This window comes from Sceloporus undulatus, chromosome 1 (assembly GCF_019175285.1).
Source record: "Sceloporus undulatus isolate JIND9_A2432 ecotype Alabama chromosome 1, SceUnd_v1.1, whole genome shotgun sequence".
NCBI lineage: Eukaryota > Metazoa > Chordata > Lepidosauria > Squamata > Phrynosomatidae > Sceloporus > Sceloporus undulatus.
In genome coordinates, this window is record NC_056522.1 from 261,037,843 (window position 1) to 261,057,640 (window position 19,798).

The 19,798-nt window shown below is 41.0% G+C and overlaps 1 protein-coding gene across 3 annotated transcripts in view; it reads left to right on the plus strand.

The window, feature by feature from the left end:
• The window catches only part of SYT12 (synaptotagmin 12), an 84,979-nt gene that overhangs the window by 23,237 nt on the left and 41,944 nt on the right, over positions 1–19,798 (plus strand). For all 3 annotated transcript variants that reach the window (XM_042465525.1, XM_042464684.1, XM_042466351.1), the window contains 3 exons: positions 5,396–5,458; positions 11,066–11,259; positions 16,559–16,948. In XM_042465525.1, coding sequence (XP_042321459.1) covers positions 5,425–5,458; positions 11,066–11,259; positions 16,559–16,948 — 618 coding nt within the window. In that variant the 5' untranslated portion in view covers positions 5,396–5,424. The remainder of the gene's footprint in view (positions 1–5,395; positions 5,459–11,065; positions 11,260–16,558; positions 16,949–19,798) is intronic.

Sequence of the window (19,798 nt, forward strand, 5' to 3'; positions counted from 1 at the left end):
GAAACATGACCTATAGGAACGACCTTAGGGAGCTGGGATGTTTAGCCTGGAGAAAAGAAGGTTAAAGGTGATATGATAGCCCTGTTTAAATATTGAAAGGATGTCATATTGAGAGGGGAGCAAGCTTGGTTTTTCCTGCTCCAGAGAGGAACAGGACCCGGAAGCAATGGATGCAAGCTCCAGGAAAAGGATTCCACCTGAACATTAGGAGGAACTTCCTGACAGTAAGGGCTGTTCGACAGTGGATCATGCACTCCTCGGAGGTGTGATAGAGTCTCCTTCCTTGGAGTCTTTAAAACAGAGGCTGGATGGCCATCTGTCAGGGATGCTTTGATTTGGATTTCCTGCATGCAGGGGGTTGGAATGGATTGCCCTTGTGGTGTCTCTTCCAACTCTACAATTCTATGATTCTATATTCTAACTCCATTATTTTCAATGGGGCTCGACATACACATTTTTTTTACACGGGGGGGGGGGGTCTGGAATGGATCCCGTTGTTAAAAAAGGGCCACTTACTAGAAAGTCAGAGGGACATGGCACTTTGTGGTAAATAAGTGGGTTTTGAGTTGCAGTTTGGGCAGGCAATCTCTAAAACGTTTGCCATCATCTGAGGTTCATCTTCGTATGCTTCTACATTCCATATGTCATCATTTTTTCATCTCATTTATGTAGCTCTTCTGTGTATGCATCCAATACCTTTTTATTCTCTCATCTCTTCTTGTCTTGTACTATGTTCCTCTTCTTATCGCAGATCATCCCCGCTTTTGATTTGAACTTCTCTTTGAGTTGTCTTATCTTGCCAAAGAGATATCTCATTCTCTCCCCCTCCCCTTTTTGGGGTTATTGTCTTCTACAGTGGGCCCTCTTATCCAACTTGCCTCCATGGTTCCAGCATCTGCGGATGACACCGCCCCTGGTTTTTCCCAGTTGTGGTGCATACATGCAGCTGTGCCGCTATTAGGAACAGCCCTGGCAATCTGCTGTCCATTGGGGGCCATGGAGGTTGGGAGGGGCCGTCCAATTCCTGTGGGGTGCCTCTGCTTCCTGACAGCCCCGGGGCCGGTTGGGGGCAGAGAGGGGCGCGGCAGTGGGACTGGTACAGCTGGCCTACTCTAGGTCCGCTTTGCCCAGGAGGGCCACTGATGCTAAAACTGTCTTCACCCCACTCCCTTTCTTGGCCGCCACTCAGTGCTCCGAGAGGCAAGAGCAACCCATGAGGGAAGGTGTGGGGCTTGCCCAGCAGGATCTTGTGGGAGAGAGGAGGGGAGACAGATTGCCTCAGTGCCCCTGCCTGCCAGAAGATCCCTGGAGGCAGGGAACTTCAGGTAAGCCCCCTTGTTTGGGGACAATTGGGGTGGTCTATGTGAAGTCCTGTTGTCTCTAATGGTGGCATGGCTGTGTGCATATGCCACCATTGGGGACCACAGGACTTGAGATCCATTATTTTGGCATCCAATGGGGGGCTCTGGAATAGATCCCCCACAGATACATGAGGTACCACTGTATTTCTTTTGCATTGATTGTAGTGCTTTCTATCCTTGTGTACTAGTCATTGAACAGTTGCATTCATGGTTCTGATTTTGTTTCCTGTCTCCCTTTTGTTGTGGTTCTCTTCTTTTCTTTACTTCTTAAGACTTTCTTTGTTATTCATTGCATCTTGTTCTCCTTTTTGGTCACTGAGTCTTTTTTGCATTCTTTCTTGATTATGTACCTGGCTTCTGACCATAGCTCAGAAGTATATATATACTCTGTGTGTGTGTGTGTGTGTGTGTGTGTATTATCATATCCGTTAAATTTACTTTAGTTGGAAAAAACAATAGAATTTAGCAACTTTTAAGTCTTGTATTTCAGCAGGAGAGGGTTGGGCACATGTATCCTGGGAACTCAAGAAGCTTAGCTTTAGTTGGATTGTGCATTTTTTTAAAAACTTTTCATGAAAGGTATTTTATGTTATACCTTGGAAATTAGAAACAGCCTACTTTCCATATAGGCATTATTGTCTCAAGGCATCATGATTCCTTCTATTTCTGGGCCTGCCTAAGGCACTGATTTCCTGCTGAGATAATGATGATGTACATGTATATATATTATGATGAGAACCAAAGAAAAATCAACAAATTGAAAGTTCTTTCATTTTTAAATAAATTTCATGAATCTTCATTATTTGTATGTGTGTATGTTTTTTAACCACAGACGTGGTCACATTTTTAATAAATCATCAATTGCTGCTCTTAGTTTTAGAACTTGGGACAAAAACTTATCGGTAACAAGATTCCAGTAATATTTTTATGCCAGACTTCAGTGTGAATTCACTCTTCTTGCATTTCACCATAAACAGAATCTAAAGACCTTAAGATGGTATCTGAGATACGGGAGTCCTTGGGAAATCAGGCATAGTGGGTGATGACATTCACCCCGCTAAAGTTTATGATGGGGGAAAAAAAAAACTGGCAGGGATTCTTGGTGGCAAAACATTGGGATCGTTTAAATACTCGAAATGATAAAGGCAAGGAAGTCTTGGACCAATCCTTACAGAGCTGTCATCATTTGGACACGAAGTGGAACAATGTAATAAATCTTCCCCTGCAAACAAAGAAAGCGCCTTCAAGAATAAAGATATAAATCAGACCCTCCCACATTAGTAGTTATAATGCATGCTTTTCCATCAGTAGATGACCTCTAATCTTGATGACCTAGTTGCAGAGCAGGTTTTAATAAAGGATTTTATACAGATGAATATACCAATGATTCATGCAGTTCAAACGACTGGGGAAGGATTGTATCACACATCAATTTCCAGCCTACTGGCTGAGATTTTAAATTTGTTCAGTCTACCAGCTCATCAGTATTTGCTTGCTATTGGGGTATTTTTATAGTGCCAACCCAACACTTAATTTATATGTGAGTGGCATGCTTGCCATGGGAATGCATCCGTATAGTTGCAACCATTTGTGGCTGTAGCTACCACACTTTTACTGTAGCAGTAATAACACGTAAGAAGAAGAAGAAGAAGAAGAAGAGAAACGAAGAAGAAGAAGAAGAAAAACAACAACAGGTGATAAAGTTTAGCTTCCTTCTCAGGCAACTAAAGCAGATCATAGTAGCATTAAAAAACAAGAAAACCAAAAAAGTACACTGGAGCTTTTCTCTGTTTCATTTGTTTTTATTTTGGCCCTGCTATTCCTAACTGGGAGAGGTGGTTTATCTCCATATTGCACAGATTTTTTCACCTTAATAGTGAACACCTGCCTCCTCCAGCAATGGTTATCAGTGCTTGGCTGGAATCTCAACTGAATGGTTATTTAACATGAGACTAACTGCTGAGGTGGGAGCGCTGAAGTCTGAGCTCTCAGCAGAAACTGTTTTCCACAATGTTAACTATTCCAAGCGGCCTAAATGAGCTCTTAAGATGCAGATTAAGTGCCAAAAGTATATCAACCAGGGATTTCCATCTCCCGTGGCCGAGGGCTTGTAACATCTGATGTCAGGCAATAGTTCATGTTTTCTTTTCTCTCTCATGGTGAAATTGGCACTTGTTGGTTTCTGCCCATGACACAGCTACTGAGACACAATGCTTCTGTTGGGAAACAAGGTGGCCACGCCCAGTGATTGTCACATTTCCATAATCATCATGGTGTGGATTTGGTTAGGCTTGTAGTCTTACAAAGTATATAAGTACTGCCACATGTTGTGTGCCTTAAAGTCATTTCTGAGTTTTTGGTGACCCTATCACTGAGTTTCTTTGGTGAATTTTTTCAGGAGATTTGCTCTTGTTTCCTCTGAGGTGAGAGAGAATGTGACTCACCCCTGGTCACCCAATAGGTTTCCCTGGCTGAGTGGGGATTCCAACTATGGTCTCCCAGTGTTCCTAGTCAACAGTAGGAGAGAGTTACTCATGTCAACTTAAGTTTATGTTTCATAGGATTGACTTGAAACTAAAGTTAACTATGACCCTCCAAGGGTACATCAATACTTAGAAATAATGTAGTTTTGATGCCACTTCAACTGTCTGGCTCCATCCTACAGATCCTGGGATTTGTAGTTTTGTGAGGCACCAGCCACTATAATAATAATATAATAATATATATAAAAGATTTATTTATATACCGCCCTTCGAAACCATCAGGGTGGTTTACCACAATATACAACAGTTCTGTTACAACAAAACAAATGACAAAGTTATACACTATACAACAATCAGTATAACAAAATACAAAATATACAAGAGGTAATTACAAGAAAATACAAAACGTGCAAGCCCCGCCCTCCATACAGCAAAACCCAGAATAAACCTCCACAACAATACATAAATCAAGAAAATAAAACTCTAAAAAACCATACTATAGCTGGATGGCAATCTACTTCATCGAGGGGGCTAGATGTATGTATTGGTGCTCATGGGAAAAACACCATCCATGAGCATATATTACCCTCCTACACCGACAATGTAAGAAAACTGCGCAGGTAAGACTACTTTCCAAGTCAAGCCTCTGTTTTCAGACCAGCTAATAGGACCTGTTTGTAGGAAGGTTAAATACCTTGTAAAACTACAAACCCCAGGATTACATAGGATGAATCTACCGCATTTAAATTGGTTTACAGCTGTGTTATTTCTGTGGTGTATGATTGTGTTGTACTCCAGTGATCTATAATGAAGCAGATAAAATACAACAGTTATATACAGGACATATAGCTGAGACATGATATAAAGATAAAACATCTCTTGTTTTTCTCTTAAAAGTTCCAGTACTGTTCAATGGTGGTGACTTGATCTGAGGCAGGTCCTTGGGCTAGGCAACGCTTGTGGCCATTCTGGCTGGGGAGTCTGGAAATTGTGGTTCGAAAGTAGCTTTTCACAGCTCTGGCGCTAGTAGAGCAGCAACAACCGTTCAGGCTCTGTGCTTTCTGAGAGACTATCCACTGTTCTTTTGTACAGTAGTCTGATTCACGGACTGCAGTCCTCTTCAAAAATGGAAGTGGACCTACTGGTCAGCCCTTAGTCAATGGTATTGCAGCTCTTGGACAATGTGCTGGCAGCGCCATAGCAGAGCATAATTGGTAACAGGCCTCCGGCAGGGCCAATGCAAATTCATTACTTGACGGGATCTGAAAAGAGGCAAGAGGCTTGCACTAAGACAGCATTGGAGCATCAGGCTTCCAGTGTGGTACAGTGGGGGTATGCAAGGGGATTTACACCATGGAGTAAAGTTTCATGGGTGTTAAAACAGAAGTAGGAATTTACTTTGATTAGCTATTCCCAGAGTAAAAGAGGTGGTTTTGAGTGACTTTAGGAGTGGTTTATTCTCTTGTGTTTCTTATGGGTAGTCTCTGCATGATACTGCATTGTGCTAATACTATCTTATTTGTTTCCTCAGTTTTTTGTCTTTTCTCCTAGGTGATTGCTGTAGCCCAGGATAGCCTATCATGGACAGTAATATTGTTGAACATCAATTCAGTGGTGAGTGTCATGCGTGCTGAACAAACTGTTGTGGATTATGTTTGGGGATAATGACAGTGAATTTCTTCTTGCCAGAAAGAATAGAATTGATGTGCCTACTATTTTGACAGCCATTTTCGAGGCCCAAGCTCATGTAGTTCAGACAGGAGTGTATAAATGAATTTGTTTTTTTGTTGTTTGTTTTTTGTTTTGTTTGTATCCCACCTTCTTCCTGGAATGGGACTCACGTGGTTCACAGCTTAAAAGAACATCAGTTGAAAACATATCAAAAGTGAACATTAAAATAGAACTAAACTAGTTTTACCAATTAAAACACTTCAAAACTCTAATTAAAATATCGGAGCCCTGGCAATATCTTTGAGAACTCCGGAGAACAGGAGAAGTCCCAGCAGACTGGGGAGGGCAAACATTGCCCCATCTTCAAAAAGGGGGAAAAGGGATCCCAACAATTATCTGTCGGTAGTCTGACATCAATCCAGGAAAAAATTCTAGAGCAGACATAAAACAGAGAGTCTGTGAACATCTAGAAAGCAATGCCATAACAAAAAACTCAACATTGGTTTCACAAGAAGAATCATGCCAAAATCTATATCTTTTTTTGATAAATTACGCTTGTTAGATGAAGAGAATGCTGTATTATAGTATACTTTGATTTCAGTAGGCTTTTGACAGGTTCCCCATGATATTCTTGCAAACAAGCTTGTGAAATGTGGGCTAGGTAACTGTTACATAGATTTGAATTGGTTGACTGGCCGAACCCAAAGGTGCTCAATAAGGCTCCTTTTCATCCTGGAGAGAAGTGACGTGGGGTCCCACAGGGCTCTGTCCTGGGCCCATCTGCTATTCACACATCTTTATCAATGACTGGATGAAAGAATTGGGAGTATACTTATCAATTTGCAGATGACAACCAAAATTAGGAGGATAGCTAATACCCTGAGGAAAGGATCAAACTTCAGAATGACCTTAATAGAGTAGAAAGCTGGGCAAGCTACCAATAATGATTCAACACGGCAGAAATGTAAGGTACTGCACTTAGGGCGGAAAAATGAAATGTAGATATAGGTATGCGGACACCTGTGATGAAAAGGTGAAAGGGATCTGGGAGCCACGTAGACCACAATTGAACATGAGTCAACAGTGCGATTGTGGCAGCTAACAAGGCCAATACAATTTTAGGTTGCATTCAATAAATATAGTGTCTAGATCAAGGGATAATAATGCCACTCTATTCTGCCTTGGTCAGGCCCCACCTGGAATACTTGTCCAATTCTGGGACCCACAATTTAAAAAGGATGTTGAGAAACTGGCAATGTCCAAAGGAGGGCAACTAAAATGTGTGAAGGTCTGGAAACCATGCCCTTGAGGAATGACTTAGGAGCTGGGGATGTTGTCTGAAGAAGAGACGGTTAAGAAGGATATGAAGCCCTGTTAAATCTTGAAGGTATGTCATATTTGAGGAGGGAGCTAGCTTGTTTTCTGCTGCTCCGAGACTAGGCCCAGACCAATGGATGCAAGCTACAGGAAAAGAGATTCCACCTCAGTGTGAAGTCGAGGCTTTCATGGCCGCATCCATAATTTTTTGTGGTTTTTTGGCTATGTGGCATAGCCGAAAACATTAGGAGGAACTTCCTGACAGTAGGCTGTTCGACTAGAGAACAAACTTCCCAAGAGTGTGGTGGAGTCTCCTTCCTTAGAAATCTTTAAACAGAGGCTGATGGCCATCTGTCGGGTGGCTTTGATTTAGATTTCCTGTTATGGGGGGGTTGGACTGGATGGCCCTTGAGGTCTCTTCCAACTCTATGATCTATGATTCTCAAAGAATAAAATGGAATTTAAAGTATTAAAAATCTGTTTAAAAATACAGTTTAAATGATACAGTATCCCTAGCCTGCTCTTTTGAAATTTCTTTATTAAAACCTGTTGGAATAAAAAAGGTTTTGCCTTCCAGTAGAAGAATAGCAAAGAGTGGGCTATTCTGGCATCCCTAAGAAGGAAGATCCAAAATCCAGGGAAGCCACCAAGAAACCCTCTCTCATATCCCTACCAACCCTTGTGAACTGAGGAAAGAGCCTCTAATGATGATCTCAGGCACAACAGCACATACAAAGAGATACTGATGGTTTTTTTCCCAAATGTCATCTGATCAGGCCCCTCACATCCATCACGTGCATTTCTTGCCAGCAATTAATTTTAAGTCTAAGGCCAAAACAGAACTTGGAAAGTTACTTTTTTGGACTATAAGCCCATCGAATCCCCCAGCTTTGTGCTGTGTTGGCTAAGGGATTCTGGAGTTGTAATCCAAAAAGGAAAACCTTTCAAGACTCTGATTAGATAAGATACAAAGTTATGTGAATACCTCAGTAGCATGGGCCCTTGGTATCCACTGGGGTTTGGTTCCAGGACCCACCATGGATACCAAAATCTTTGGATGCTCAAGTCTTCCTTTAATCAATTGGTATAGTAAATGGTGCCCCTTATATTAAATGCAAATAAGGTTTGCTCTTTGACTTATGCTTTAAAAAAATTTTCAAGCTATGGATGGTTGACTCCATGGATGAAAAATCTATAGGTATGGAGGACCAACTATACTAGGAGCACAGCAAATGAGCCACCATAGTTAAGTTTATGGTAGGAAATGAAAGAGGAGAATGACTGAACTATAAGGATGCCCTGTTTTCAATTAAACTCTTGGACCATTCCCTGCTGATATCTACAGGCTTTTCAAACAAGGGGAGGGGGGCGGGCATGCTGTTTTTTCCACTTTTCTAGAAGTACCTTAGAAAACCATTCTAGAAGTACAGTAACTGAATATAAAAAGAATCCTGGCCTATGAAGATACTGGCTGGCATCCTCCTTGGTTCGTCCCAACTAGGTAGATCCACTTGATCATTTTGCATGGTGAGTCAAACATGTAGGCTAAATTCAGTTACATTATCTACTCTAGGTAGGATTAACAACAATTAACAAATACATAACTGTGTTACTCTGGATCAGTATGCAAAGGTTCTTGTAGCACCTTTGAGACTAACTGAAAGAAAGAAGTTGGTAGCATAAGCTTTTGTAGATTTACATCTACAACAGCAATATTGTAACTCTACCAAGCCACACCATTAGTCAGTAAGAGGAGTCTGTTCTGTCACAGGGCTTATCCTTCTGCCCCTCTAAACCCACACACTTGATATGTTTCTATGGTGATCCAGAGATGTCTTTCTGCACCTATGCTTCAAAAATACTTCAAGGACAGTGGCACCAGTCAGGACAACAACTCACAGGGACTCCCCATGTCCCCACAATAGAATAGTAGACATTACACCAATATACAACACAGTACCTCTCAGAGGTAAAAAGAAGAAAACATGGACTCCTCCCAATGGTTTATGCACAGACCTAGATTTCTACATAGAATGCTTCCGCTGTCATGCCCAGACAGAAATAATCAATAAGAGATGTAATTTATCACACAATCTCAGCTAAAAGGAACAAGATGCTATAGACTGTTTTAAGGCCAATCCTATTATTGTCATCAAAGAGGGTGACAAACTGCAGTCACCATGGACAAATCTGCTTCCATAGAAGAGGCTGAAAGGCAATTGTCCAATGCTACATTTTACAGAAGTCTGTCTAAATATCCCACAGGAAAACACCATAAGGAATTACACAGACTGCTCAGGGAATTTCCTATGGGGGATGCAGAACTAAATCCAAATAGACACATCCCAGGAGTCTAAACCAGGCACATTCTGTCTATTATCCAAATATGGAAACAGGGAAATCCTGGATAGCTCATTGTTTCTAGCACTGAAACAGTCACAGTTGGTCTTCTGGGTGGGAGACAGTTGGGTTAGCTCTTTGACCACCCTAAACACCTCTGCTGGATGAAACTCAGCGGACGCAATACGTGCAGCATAGAAAAAAATCATTTACTGCATCTATTGCCACTCCATAGAGATCTAAATGATCTTTATGGCATGTCTTGTCAGATAACCGTCAATGTTTCCGCCAGCGGCGCTCTAGTCGTTGTGCAGTCCACTTCATTTTATGAAGATCTTCAGTGTACCTTCAGTGTATCTTCAGGTTTTTTATAAGAAGTGGGCTGGAAAGGACACTCAGGAGCGATGCTGTCTATAGCCCTGGTAAGATCGTTATTCCAGGTATCAACCAAGGCATCAACAGAATCGCCGTCGTTCCCAACTGTATATCCTTCTAGGGCTTCCTGGAACCTTTTGGGTTCCATCAGCCTTCGCGGGTGGACCATTCTAATAGGTCCTCCAACCCTGAGGGGGGTCTGGGTAGTAACCTTAAGTCCCACCTTGACCAGAAAATGACCCGTCCATGACAGAGCAGAGGTGTAATTTACCTCCGCCCACAGATGTTCCTGATCTGTACTGAAGACCACATCAAGTGTATTACCAGCACAATGTGTTGGACCCGAGACTAATTGGGACAGGCCCATGGCTGTCATGGAAGTCATGAACTCCCGAGCTGCACCTGTCAAATCTAGTAAGCTGGCCAAGAAGAGGATGTTGAGGTCCCCCAGGACAAGAAGCCTGCGGGACTCCAGCACCAGCTCTGAGACCAGACTCTGAGCTCTGTTAAGCAACGGAGTGGATGGTAGACCAACAGAATCCCTAGACTGTCCCTAGTCTTCAGGGTCAGGTAGATACACTCAATGTGATCTGTTTTCCAGATAGGTCTCCTGGTCAGGGTGAAGTTAGATTTATGGATTAAGGCTACTCCCCCCCCCCTTGCCCACTTTCCCTCACCTGTTCCTTAACGACATACCCGGCTGGGAGTGCCTTAGCCCAGGTCACATCACTATCCTCCCCCACTTTGGGGAGGGGGCTTGCACACTTAACCCCTGTGAATGTGGAGGGCTGACTGCAATCAGGATGTGAAAGATTATTTTTCAAAATGTTGAAGACATACCCTCCCAATTGTAATAGTACTCAATTAAAGGGGAAATAATTACGTTTAAAAAGCTGTGCATATCTAAGCTAAAAACAAAGGAGAAAATAAGGCTTTAGAAACAGTCAGTAGTAGTATTCACAAGATCAGTGCCAATATTGATCAGGAACTAAATAGTGCAAGATTAGTCAACAAAAGAGTTTTCGTATCTAAAGAAGGGATGCAAAGATTATATAAACAAAATATCATCATTTCTTTGCATTTGAAAGGTTTAATGCCTAAAGAAACATTCAGTTACGTTATGTTAAACCACCACATTTTACTCTTTCATATTAGACTGTACAAAAATGCTACAGTTCAGCTTCAAAAGATATATTCAGACTCTTTCACTGCAATTTCAAGTGGGGAAGATGCTGTTTATAATGGGAGATGAAGAATGGAATCAAGACCTGTCTCACACACACACACACACACACACACACTATGATTCTCATTTTCCCCTTCATTTCAGAATCAGTAACATATCAGGGGAAATAACATACAGAATTTATTTCATAGCCATACAACATTCCTATATGAGTTATTCATTTGTTGTTTTTTCAGTCTGCCCAATAACAAAAATTCTCTGGTTGAAATAAGGTTTAAATACAATGTGATGGGTGCTGGCTTCTCTAATAAGAATTCTTGTTTTCTTTTCAGTCATTAAAAATCCACCTGGATGGGAAATAGGTGTCTATATTACTGGTGCACTTGCTCTGCTGGGAATAGCTGGAGTAAACCTATGGAAGCTTTGGAGATCTGGCAGCTATCCTGCACCATCTCCATTTCCAAACTATGACTACAGATATCTAGAACAAAAGTATGGAACCACCTATTCCCAGATCAAGCAAAAGGTAAAGAACACTTGATTTGTGATATTGTTGAGCATCCTTCATTATCATACCCATTCATCATCACTGTTGCCTTCCCAGTACCAAACCTTGATGGAGAGCTTCTTCTTGAGTTTATGCTCTATATTCCAAGTTAAGGCACTGAGGGCCAGTAGAGAAATATTCTACTACCAATAGAATGATGAGTGCTGCTATCACTACTACTTGTCATTGTTGTTCATGTTTACTCTAATGCCATCTGTGTCAAGGAATACAGTAGAGGAAGAACAGGAAAATGGAGAGAGAAACAAGCAAGAAAAGACTACACAATTGTTTCTCTGATGCATGATTATTTTCAGTGAGGTATGGGGATTAGGACTTGTGTCAGCCATAAGAGAAGGCAAGGGGGAAAAGATAGAGTTGTTTAGGGCAGTTAGAATCCTTCTGAATGGTGAGAATAGTGGATCTGAGCCAACAAAGGTCACAAACAAGGATGCATCAGGTATACAGGGAGGCAAGACTATGGAATCATAGAATCATAGAGTTGGAAGAAACATCAAAGGCCACCCAGTCCAACCACTCCCATGCAAGAATTCACAGTCAAGGACCCCCGACAGATGGCCATCCAGCTTCTGTTTAAGAACCTCCAAAGATGAAGACTTCACTCAACATATTCAACTGCCAAACAGCTCTTACTTTTAGGAAGTTCTTCCTGACATTGAGGGGGGGGGGATCTCTTTTCCTGTAGTTTGTATCCATTGCTCCAGGTCCTGTTCTCCAGAGCTGCAGAAAACAAACTTGCTCCATCTTCAGTATGATAGCCTTTCAGATATTTAAACAGGACTATCATATGACTGCTTAACCTTCTCTTCTCTAGGCTAAACATTCAGAGCTCCCTAAGTCGCTCCTCATAGTGCATGGTTTCCAGACTGGAGCTGTTTGAAGGATAAGAATGAGAGTCTGCATGGGATCTGAGAGCACGTAGGAAAAGACTTAAAGAGGAGTGTCTTATGGTTATGAGATAAGTAAATGTGGGGGGTGATGGGACCAGGGTAAGACAGTGAGAGAACAGAGAAGAGAAGATGGCAGCAGAAGATGGCAGCATCTCCCCTGTGTTGGCATCCCTTCACTGGCTCCCCCTCCCTTTCCGCATTCAATATAAGCTCCTGCTGTCGACGTTCAAAGCCCTCCATGGGCTGGCCCCCCCTTACTTATCAGACCTTATTTCTCCTCACCTTCCCACTAGGGCCCTCCGTTCTGGTAGTCAAGGTCTGCTGTCACAGCCCAGGATTTCCTCTGCCCCATCCCGGATTCGCCCCTTTTCACTCGCTGCCCCATATTCCTGGAACCTTCTTCCCCCATGAGCAAGAGCCATCACTTCTTAACCATCTTCAAAAACGGAGTTGAGACCATTCTGTTCGGCAGTGTTCCCAGCATTACATAATTGTCACTGCTATTTGATGTTCTTTTGGTGTTGTTTATCAACCATTTCCTGTATGCTATGTATTTATATGTATTATCCTACTAGAGTCCCCTCCCCAACCCCTCCCTTTGTGTTGTGTCTTTTTAGATTGTAAAAAGACACGACACTTTTTAGAGGGCAGGGATCCGTCCAATTAAAAAGATTGTATGTACAGCGCTGTGTAAATTTACAGCGCTTTATAAATAAAGGTTAATAATAATAATAATAATAATAATAATAATAATAATAATAATAATAATAATAAAGAAGACAGTGGGAGAACATGGTAGCTGGCTGCTTAACAAGGAGATATAATATCACAAGGCCCTTCCGTTAACTTGGGGCTGGAGTCAACTGTAATTTGGCCTCTTTTCTTCCAGGCAATGACCACGGGATCTAAATCAGTTCATTTTCCTGTTCCCTTCATATCTCTTCCCCCTTTGGTGTTTATAATTTTATTATATTATAGTTTATAATTTGTCAAAATTATAAAGATACTATTTTCAACTGTGAACTAGCCACAATTCACTAGCACTAAGTCAATAGAGAAATGTGTTTTGAAAATGTATATTTTTATGTACTGTATATACTTGACTATAAGTCAATCTCATGTATAAGCTGAGAGAAGGTTTGGGGGTAAAATTGTGGATTTTGATATGACCCTTGGATAAGTCGAGAGTAAAACATAGAGACATGCAGTATATGTTAGAAGACCATGTGTTTTCTGTGTGGAAAATATGTTTATTTTTTAAACTGTTGCAAATCAAGCTTATAAGGTTTCTTCCTTCCCAACAATCCAAGTGGTAACTAATGGATTATGAGGCAGATATTCTGAATAGTTCTGTACCAGGGATACAGATAATGTTGGACTTCAGTTCCCATCAGTCCTAACCTAAATAGCCTAGGGTAAGAGCTGATATGAACTGTAGTCAAACACTATCTTTGCTACTTTACATTAGGGACACCATTTTACTATGCCACTATATTTAATGGGATTTGAAGATCCATGGATTTTAGTATCCACAGGGGGTCATGGAATCAAACCTCAGAGGATACCAAGGGCCCACTGTAATCTAGGGTGGTTATTTGCATTTCATAAGCAAATCCACTGCTTTGTATCTGATCTTCAAAAAAGTTACCAGCAGAAGATACCTCCCGGTGCTCAAAATTAGACTCAGACTCTTTGCATGCCTCCTAGATCTTTTGTTTTTCTCCTATTTACAAAGTCATGCCCTGTATTGTATAGAACAAACCCAGGATCCTCTTGTTTTATAGCTATTTAGAGACCTCCTAATGGCAATTTAGCCACTAAATAATGGCCTAATATTAGGAAAGTAATTTTGCCCAGTAGTTTGACTAATTTTAATTAGATCCAATAACCTTCTTCTGGCCAGATCCCCAAATACATTCCACCATGGATGATGCTGATACTCATATAAGCAATTTGCATAAAAAATCATGAGTTGCCCAGGCTGTCCGTGGACTTAAACTCTATGAAATGGTGTATCTTCATAAATATCAGCCCTTATGGAAAAGATATGAATGTCAGAAATAACACTATTGAAAGTTTCTTCTCAAATGTAGATTTGGAGATATATCACATATAGTCACTGAGTCTGGAAAGCTGGAAGGTATGGAGAAGAATCAGACTTAGGCATGCCAGGTAACCTGAGCTTTGACTCCGGTTGCTCCAATTTTGATTGTTTATCTAGACATAAGGACAGGGTTAGGCATCTAGTGGAGTATGGCAGGCCATACCACCTGATTATTTGCTCTGGGGGGGGGCACAACACCATCTCCAAATAGTCACAGTAGCCATTTTGTATGGCCTGGGTCACCTTTTGGGTTATTTGGAGGTGGAGTCTTTCTGTGTAAAGACAGGGAACCCTGTGAAGAAACATTTAAAGTTTCCTGAAGCAATTTTCTGTGGCGTTTGGGGCTGAAAAATGCAAAATTGGGAGGGACAGTGGAGCAGTCATTGAAACTGTGAGGGGCTGCTATGGACACCTTTCAGAGCTCTGTCTGGCCTGTAATCCACACAATTTCAACCCCTATGAACTGTTGCCAAATGTTAGTACTGTAGGGTATCGACATCTGTAAAATGCAATACAGATAATAAGAACAGGAAAGCTCTCTTAAGAGAGAGTTCTCTGGATACTGTGATAATCCTTTCATTTATTTGAATCAATGGAGGGTAATTTGTCCCATGTTAGTAATTGTCTGAGTCCTCTAGAAATAGAAGTTTGAGAACAGTGCAGGCTACCCTTGTACTTTCTTAACACAGCTTTTGGGTTTTTTCTCTTTTGTCTCCTCATTGTCTGGGCATTCACTTCATAAATGGAATAACAAGCATGTTTTGATCTAAATAGCCTCTCTACTTTCAAGCAGACAGAATGTTGACAGAAGAGGGTTTGGAGTAGAGGGAGCAGGCATTGGATACAGTTCTAAAGCCGTCAACTAGGCTTATTATCACTGACAAACACAGGAAATCTCAAGGCTGCATAAACTGGGTTATTGAACCTCAGTCAGAGTTCTTATTTTCCCGCAGAAGATGAGGGCTTAATGGCTTGAAGCTACAGTTCTAATCACTTTGGTAGAAACAGTCTAGATTACCTGTGGAGTGGGCGGGTGATTCTCATTCATTTTTGTTAGCATGTTTGATTTTGGGGGGAAGAAAAAATAATTATTTAATCTTGCTTGAAGACTTTTTGATGTCATCGGTGCCCATTAAATCAAGCATCTCTGGCCCAGTACAGATTGAGCATCTGGCCGCCTCTTTCTCCCCCGGATGGAGGCCGCAGCAAACAAATGCTGTGGCTTCCAGGAGGCTTAAACAGAACCACTCCCAGCAGGTTCTTTTTCCTCTGTGCGCCATTACCACTCTTGTGCGCACCGATGATGTACATGCAGCGCGGTGCCATTTGAATGCTGCACCATGTGTACGTCATCATAGCAGGCCTTGTGTGGACAGGGGAAAGCCATGATGGCACCCAGACAGCACGGTAGGGCTTGGGAGTGTGCTGACGTTCCGCTCTCCCAAGCCCTAAAATCGGCCCCAGGCCAGCGCTTTGCACCAGTCTGTACTGGGCCTCAGTTAACAGTCAACAAGTCTGTAGCTTGTTGACAAAAAGGCCCATGCTTTGCCTGCAGAAGGTTTCTAGGAACTACTGGGAAATACAATCTTGTCAGAAACTCTATAGAAAACCAGTGCCATTCAGTATTGACAGTATTTGACTAGATCAGTATGAAGGGCAGAGGAAAATGGCAACCAAAAGGGATATTATACCACTTCCTGTTGGCATTTTGAGAAGGACTATGAGGAAAAGATGTATTTTGGGATTAAGGAAATGGGGTGGAGGCATTTGAGGGCTTTATGCATGGTATGAGGACAGAAAATGGGTTCAGGGCCAAATGCAGGGCAAGAGTCTCACTTTCTCCATTGCTAGACTAGATGTATTGGAGAAATCTATGTAAAGGTGCTTCATAGGAATGCATACTTAATCACATTGGCTCTGTACAGTTTCATTGCACTTAGGCTGTTCATGTTGGGAAAGGTTATTCTGAAGCAACTTTCCTCTTCTGTTTTCCTCTGCATTGCTGTGTATACCTTAAATTCAGGAATTATTTTTTGCAAAATTTCCTTCCATTTCCCCTTCCATTTGGATTCCACCTCCACCCCTCCAGTTAGTGTTTTTTGAAGAAACAGAAAGAAAGAACAATAAACATTTTTGTGTCTCTGAATTTGTTATTAGATTTTCTAGGCTTCCAAAATTAAACATTTTATACACACAAGTAAATACTTTGAAGTTGAGGTTAATCCTGAGTACTGATTGGATTTCTTTTGTCTTGTGTTGTTCATAGAGAGCTGCAAACAACTTCCGAAAGGCTGGAGACAAGACATCTCCTGTTCGCAAGCCAAGCCTGAAAATGGATGACACTTTTGAAAACATCAATGAGCTAGGCACTCTGGAGCTGATGAACAAAGACCTTGAGTTGGCCCCCTATGGCCCCCTGAAAAAGTCTATTTCCACTGACTCTCTCAGTTCCATCTCCTCCATTGGGAATAACTTTGGCCAAGAATTCACGGTTGGACAAGTGGAAGTCAACATGGAATACAATGTGAATTCTAACACCTTGCATGTGACACTGCTACAGGGAAAAGATCTCATGGAGAAGGAAGATGTCAACTTTGAGTCCTGCTTTGTGCGCATAAGTTTGCTCCCTGATGAACAAATTGTTGGCATTTCTAGGGTAAGTTTCTCCACTGTCTTCACTTTGGTTCAACATGGGCATCACATAAGGGCTAGCCAATATCACCAAGGGCTGGCAATTGCCCATTACTCAAGGTCTGGCAGATTTCATCAAGTTTTCCAACCATAGAAGCATGGTCAAGATGTGTCATGCTGTTGATAGCTTAGTTGTACAAGCCCTTTTATGTAGGATCTAGGCTGATTTCTTTTGCCTTTTGGTCTTCTGCTAGAGCTGATATGGAGTCTGAACAGATCTCTAATACTGAATTGGTCTGTAGTCATTTACAGAAGAGACTGTATTCCTGTTGTGTGCATTCCTGCATTCTAGGGATTATCTTGTATGTGGTGGTTGAAAGCCCAGTAATATAACAGGTTGTTACCAAATCCTCTCTAATACCCATCTTGCTCTTCCTCTGTTTCAGTTGTGTCTACATTCCTTGATTGCCTTTAGTAGATTTTGTAAATGTTGAGCTCTGCAGAACTGGTGCAAAAGTATGCTGCACCAGTTCCGCAGAGGTCAACATTTACAAAATCGACAGTTATAATTGCTTAATAGATGATTGCATATTGACCCTGAATTTTCTTATAACAGGATTTAGGCTTTGTTGCTGAATAATTGGACAACATTTTACACTGTACCTTGCAATGTTTTAGGCTTGGAACATTGTTAAGGTAAATGGTCTTTGAAGTTACTGCCAGTCTTCATTGTGCTCTTATTCTTGGCAAGCATAGAGAGCTTGAGCTTGTTTTTAATTGGATTTTGCTAGAGTTACATGTTAACTGGTTTTAATAGAACATCTCCTTGACTTTTAAAAAATTAATATATTGCTTTGGACATTCTTTAAATATAGAAATGATCACTACAGTAAATCAAAACAAATGCATTGTTAAAGTGAATACAATGAGCTGAATAGCTGTTTTGCCATTCCAGTATTAGAATTAGTGTTTGTTACTTTTTGAATTTAATTCAGAATTGGCTTAGTCATGTTGATGTCACAAACTTGTGAGGCCATACACATTGTAGCTCTAGAACTGCCTGATTGGCTTGAGGCAGAAAGCAATTATTGCCAAAAAGAAAATTATGCCCACAGCTTTTCTGTGACATCTTGCTGATGTCAGTTTAATTGAATATTCTCATAGCTTTTGCCTAGAAAGGTAGAAAGAAGACTTACTGTACAACTTGAGGTAAGGAAAATTATATGCATCCTCTTTAGCAAAACGTTAGGTAGTTTCTTCTTCTGAACTACGTGACAGATAATTCCCTCTTCTTAGAACACAGGCTAAGATTCTGTTTAACCCTGGTGGTGTGTAAAGCTCTACTAGCATTACATAGCAGCCCTTGGGCAGAGACCAGCTTTATAAAGCTAAGGTGGCTAGAACTTGGAGAGTCACATGGTACCCTCATGCCCCATTTAGGCCATGTTTGTATATTTATTAAAGAAATTGTATGAAGGAAAGGTTTTAAGTATGGATATATGAGGAACTCATACTGAGATGGTTTTTATCAGTGAATTTGCCTCTTCTGCACCTCACAAAACTGAATGTAGATCTGAACACAATTTGTGGCCAGAAATTCAAACATTCATGTACTATAAAAATGCACTGTTTAAAAATGCACCAATATACAGTTCAGAATGTGCACAAGCACACAGTAGTCAGTGGTATGTAGTGGGTGGCACAGGTATATGTGTTAAAGAATGCATACAGTTGCATACAGTTAAAAATGTACAAAAAATACATATGAACTTTATTGCTCTGTGTGTGTGTGTGTGTGAGAGAGAGAGAGAGAGAGAGAGAGAAGAATTCATGAACTAGGATGGAACAAGCTTATTAAAATCAGTTTCACAAACACACAAAAAGAAATGTAGAATATCTCATCCCTTCTAATTAGTTATGTCAAACAGTTGATGTAGACTTTTGTCAAAGAAGTAAGTACTTGAAATGCAATTGTAGTAAATTATTTACCTAAAATTGTTTCCTTGCTTATTTAAATTGTCTTCATTTAGTCATAAAGTCACAGTATTTACACAGCTGCTCCATTACACAGTTTCCCCCAAAATATTACTTAAAAGGCATTAAAAGAGGTAGACTACAATTCTCTGGTGGGTGCTGAGATTTCCATCCAACTTGTTTTTATTTAAGCTCAATGCCTTAAAGTGGCACCAAGCAACTGCCAGGTTTGGGGTGGCTGGATTGTCTCCCTCATAAAATCTTAGAGGGCTGTACCTCCTCTATACACCTTCCTCTTGAACTAAAAAAAAAACCCTTCAAAATCTGCCCCCCTTCCTATCTTGCCACCGTGTTTACCTTATCAACAGGCCATTTATGTCCAAGATAATGTCTTTTTAAAGTCAGCTTCTGGTTAGATAGAAACCTCTCCTAGACCTAAAATGGATGCGGGGGGGGGGGGGGGGGGGGGGGGGGGGAAAATCCCCCCCCCCCCCTAGCAGGGGTGGGGGTCATTTTTAAAAATCCTCTCCCTGCAAAGAAAACAATAAGGTGGCTCAAAAATGGCCTGTAGAGTTCATGTGATCCACTATCATTACTTCTTCCTGTCAGTTTTTTCCCCATGGGCTAAGGAATTCAGAGTTTACAAACTTACCGGGTCCATTTAGTTTTCCATTAATTAGGTTTATCTAACTCTCAGTGGAAACACACACATGTCTGTAATATAAAACAACAAAGTTTTATTGAAATCTCCATTCTTGGTGACTTTTTCATTTTACTGAAAGGATATAATTGCACTCATTAAAGTTTATAAATTGACAAATGATATCTCAAACCATTGCTAAGAGAAAAAGAATATTTTTTCTTATTATGCTTATTCCCTTTCTGCTACAAATTTTGATCC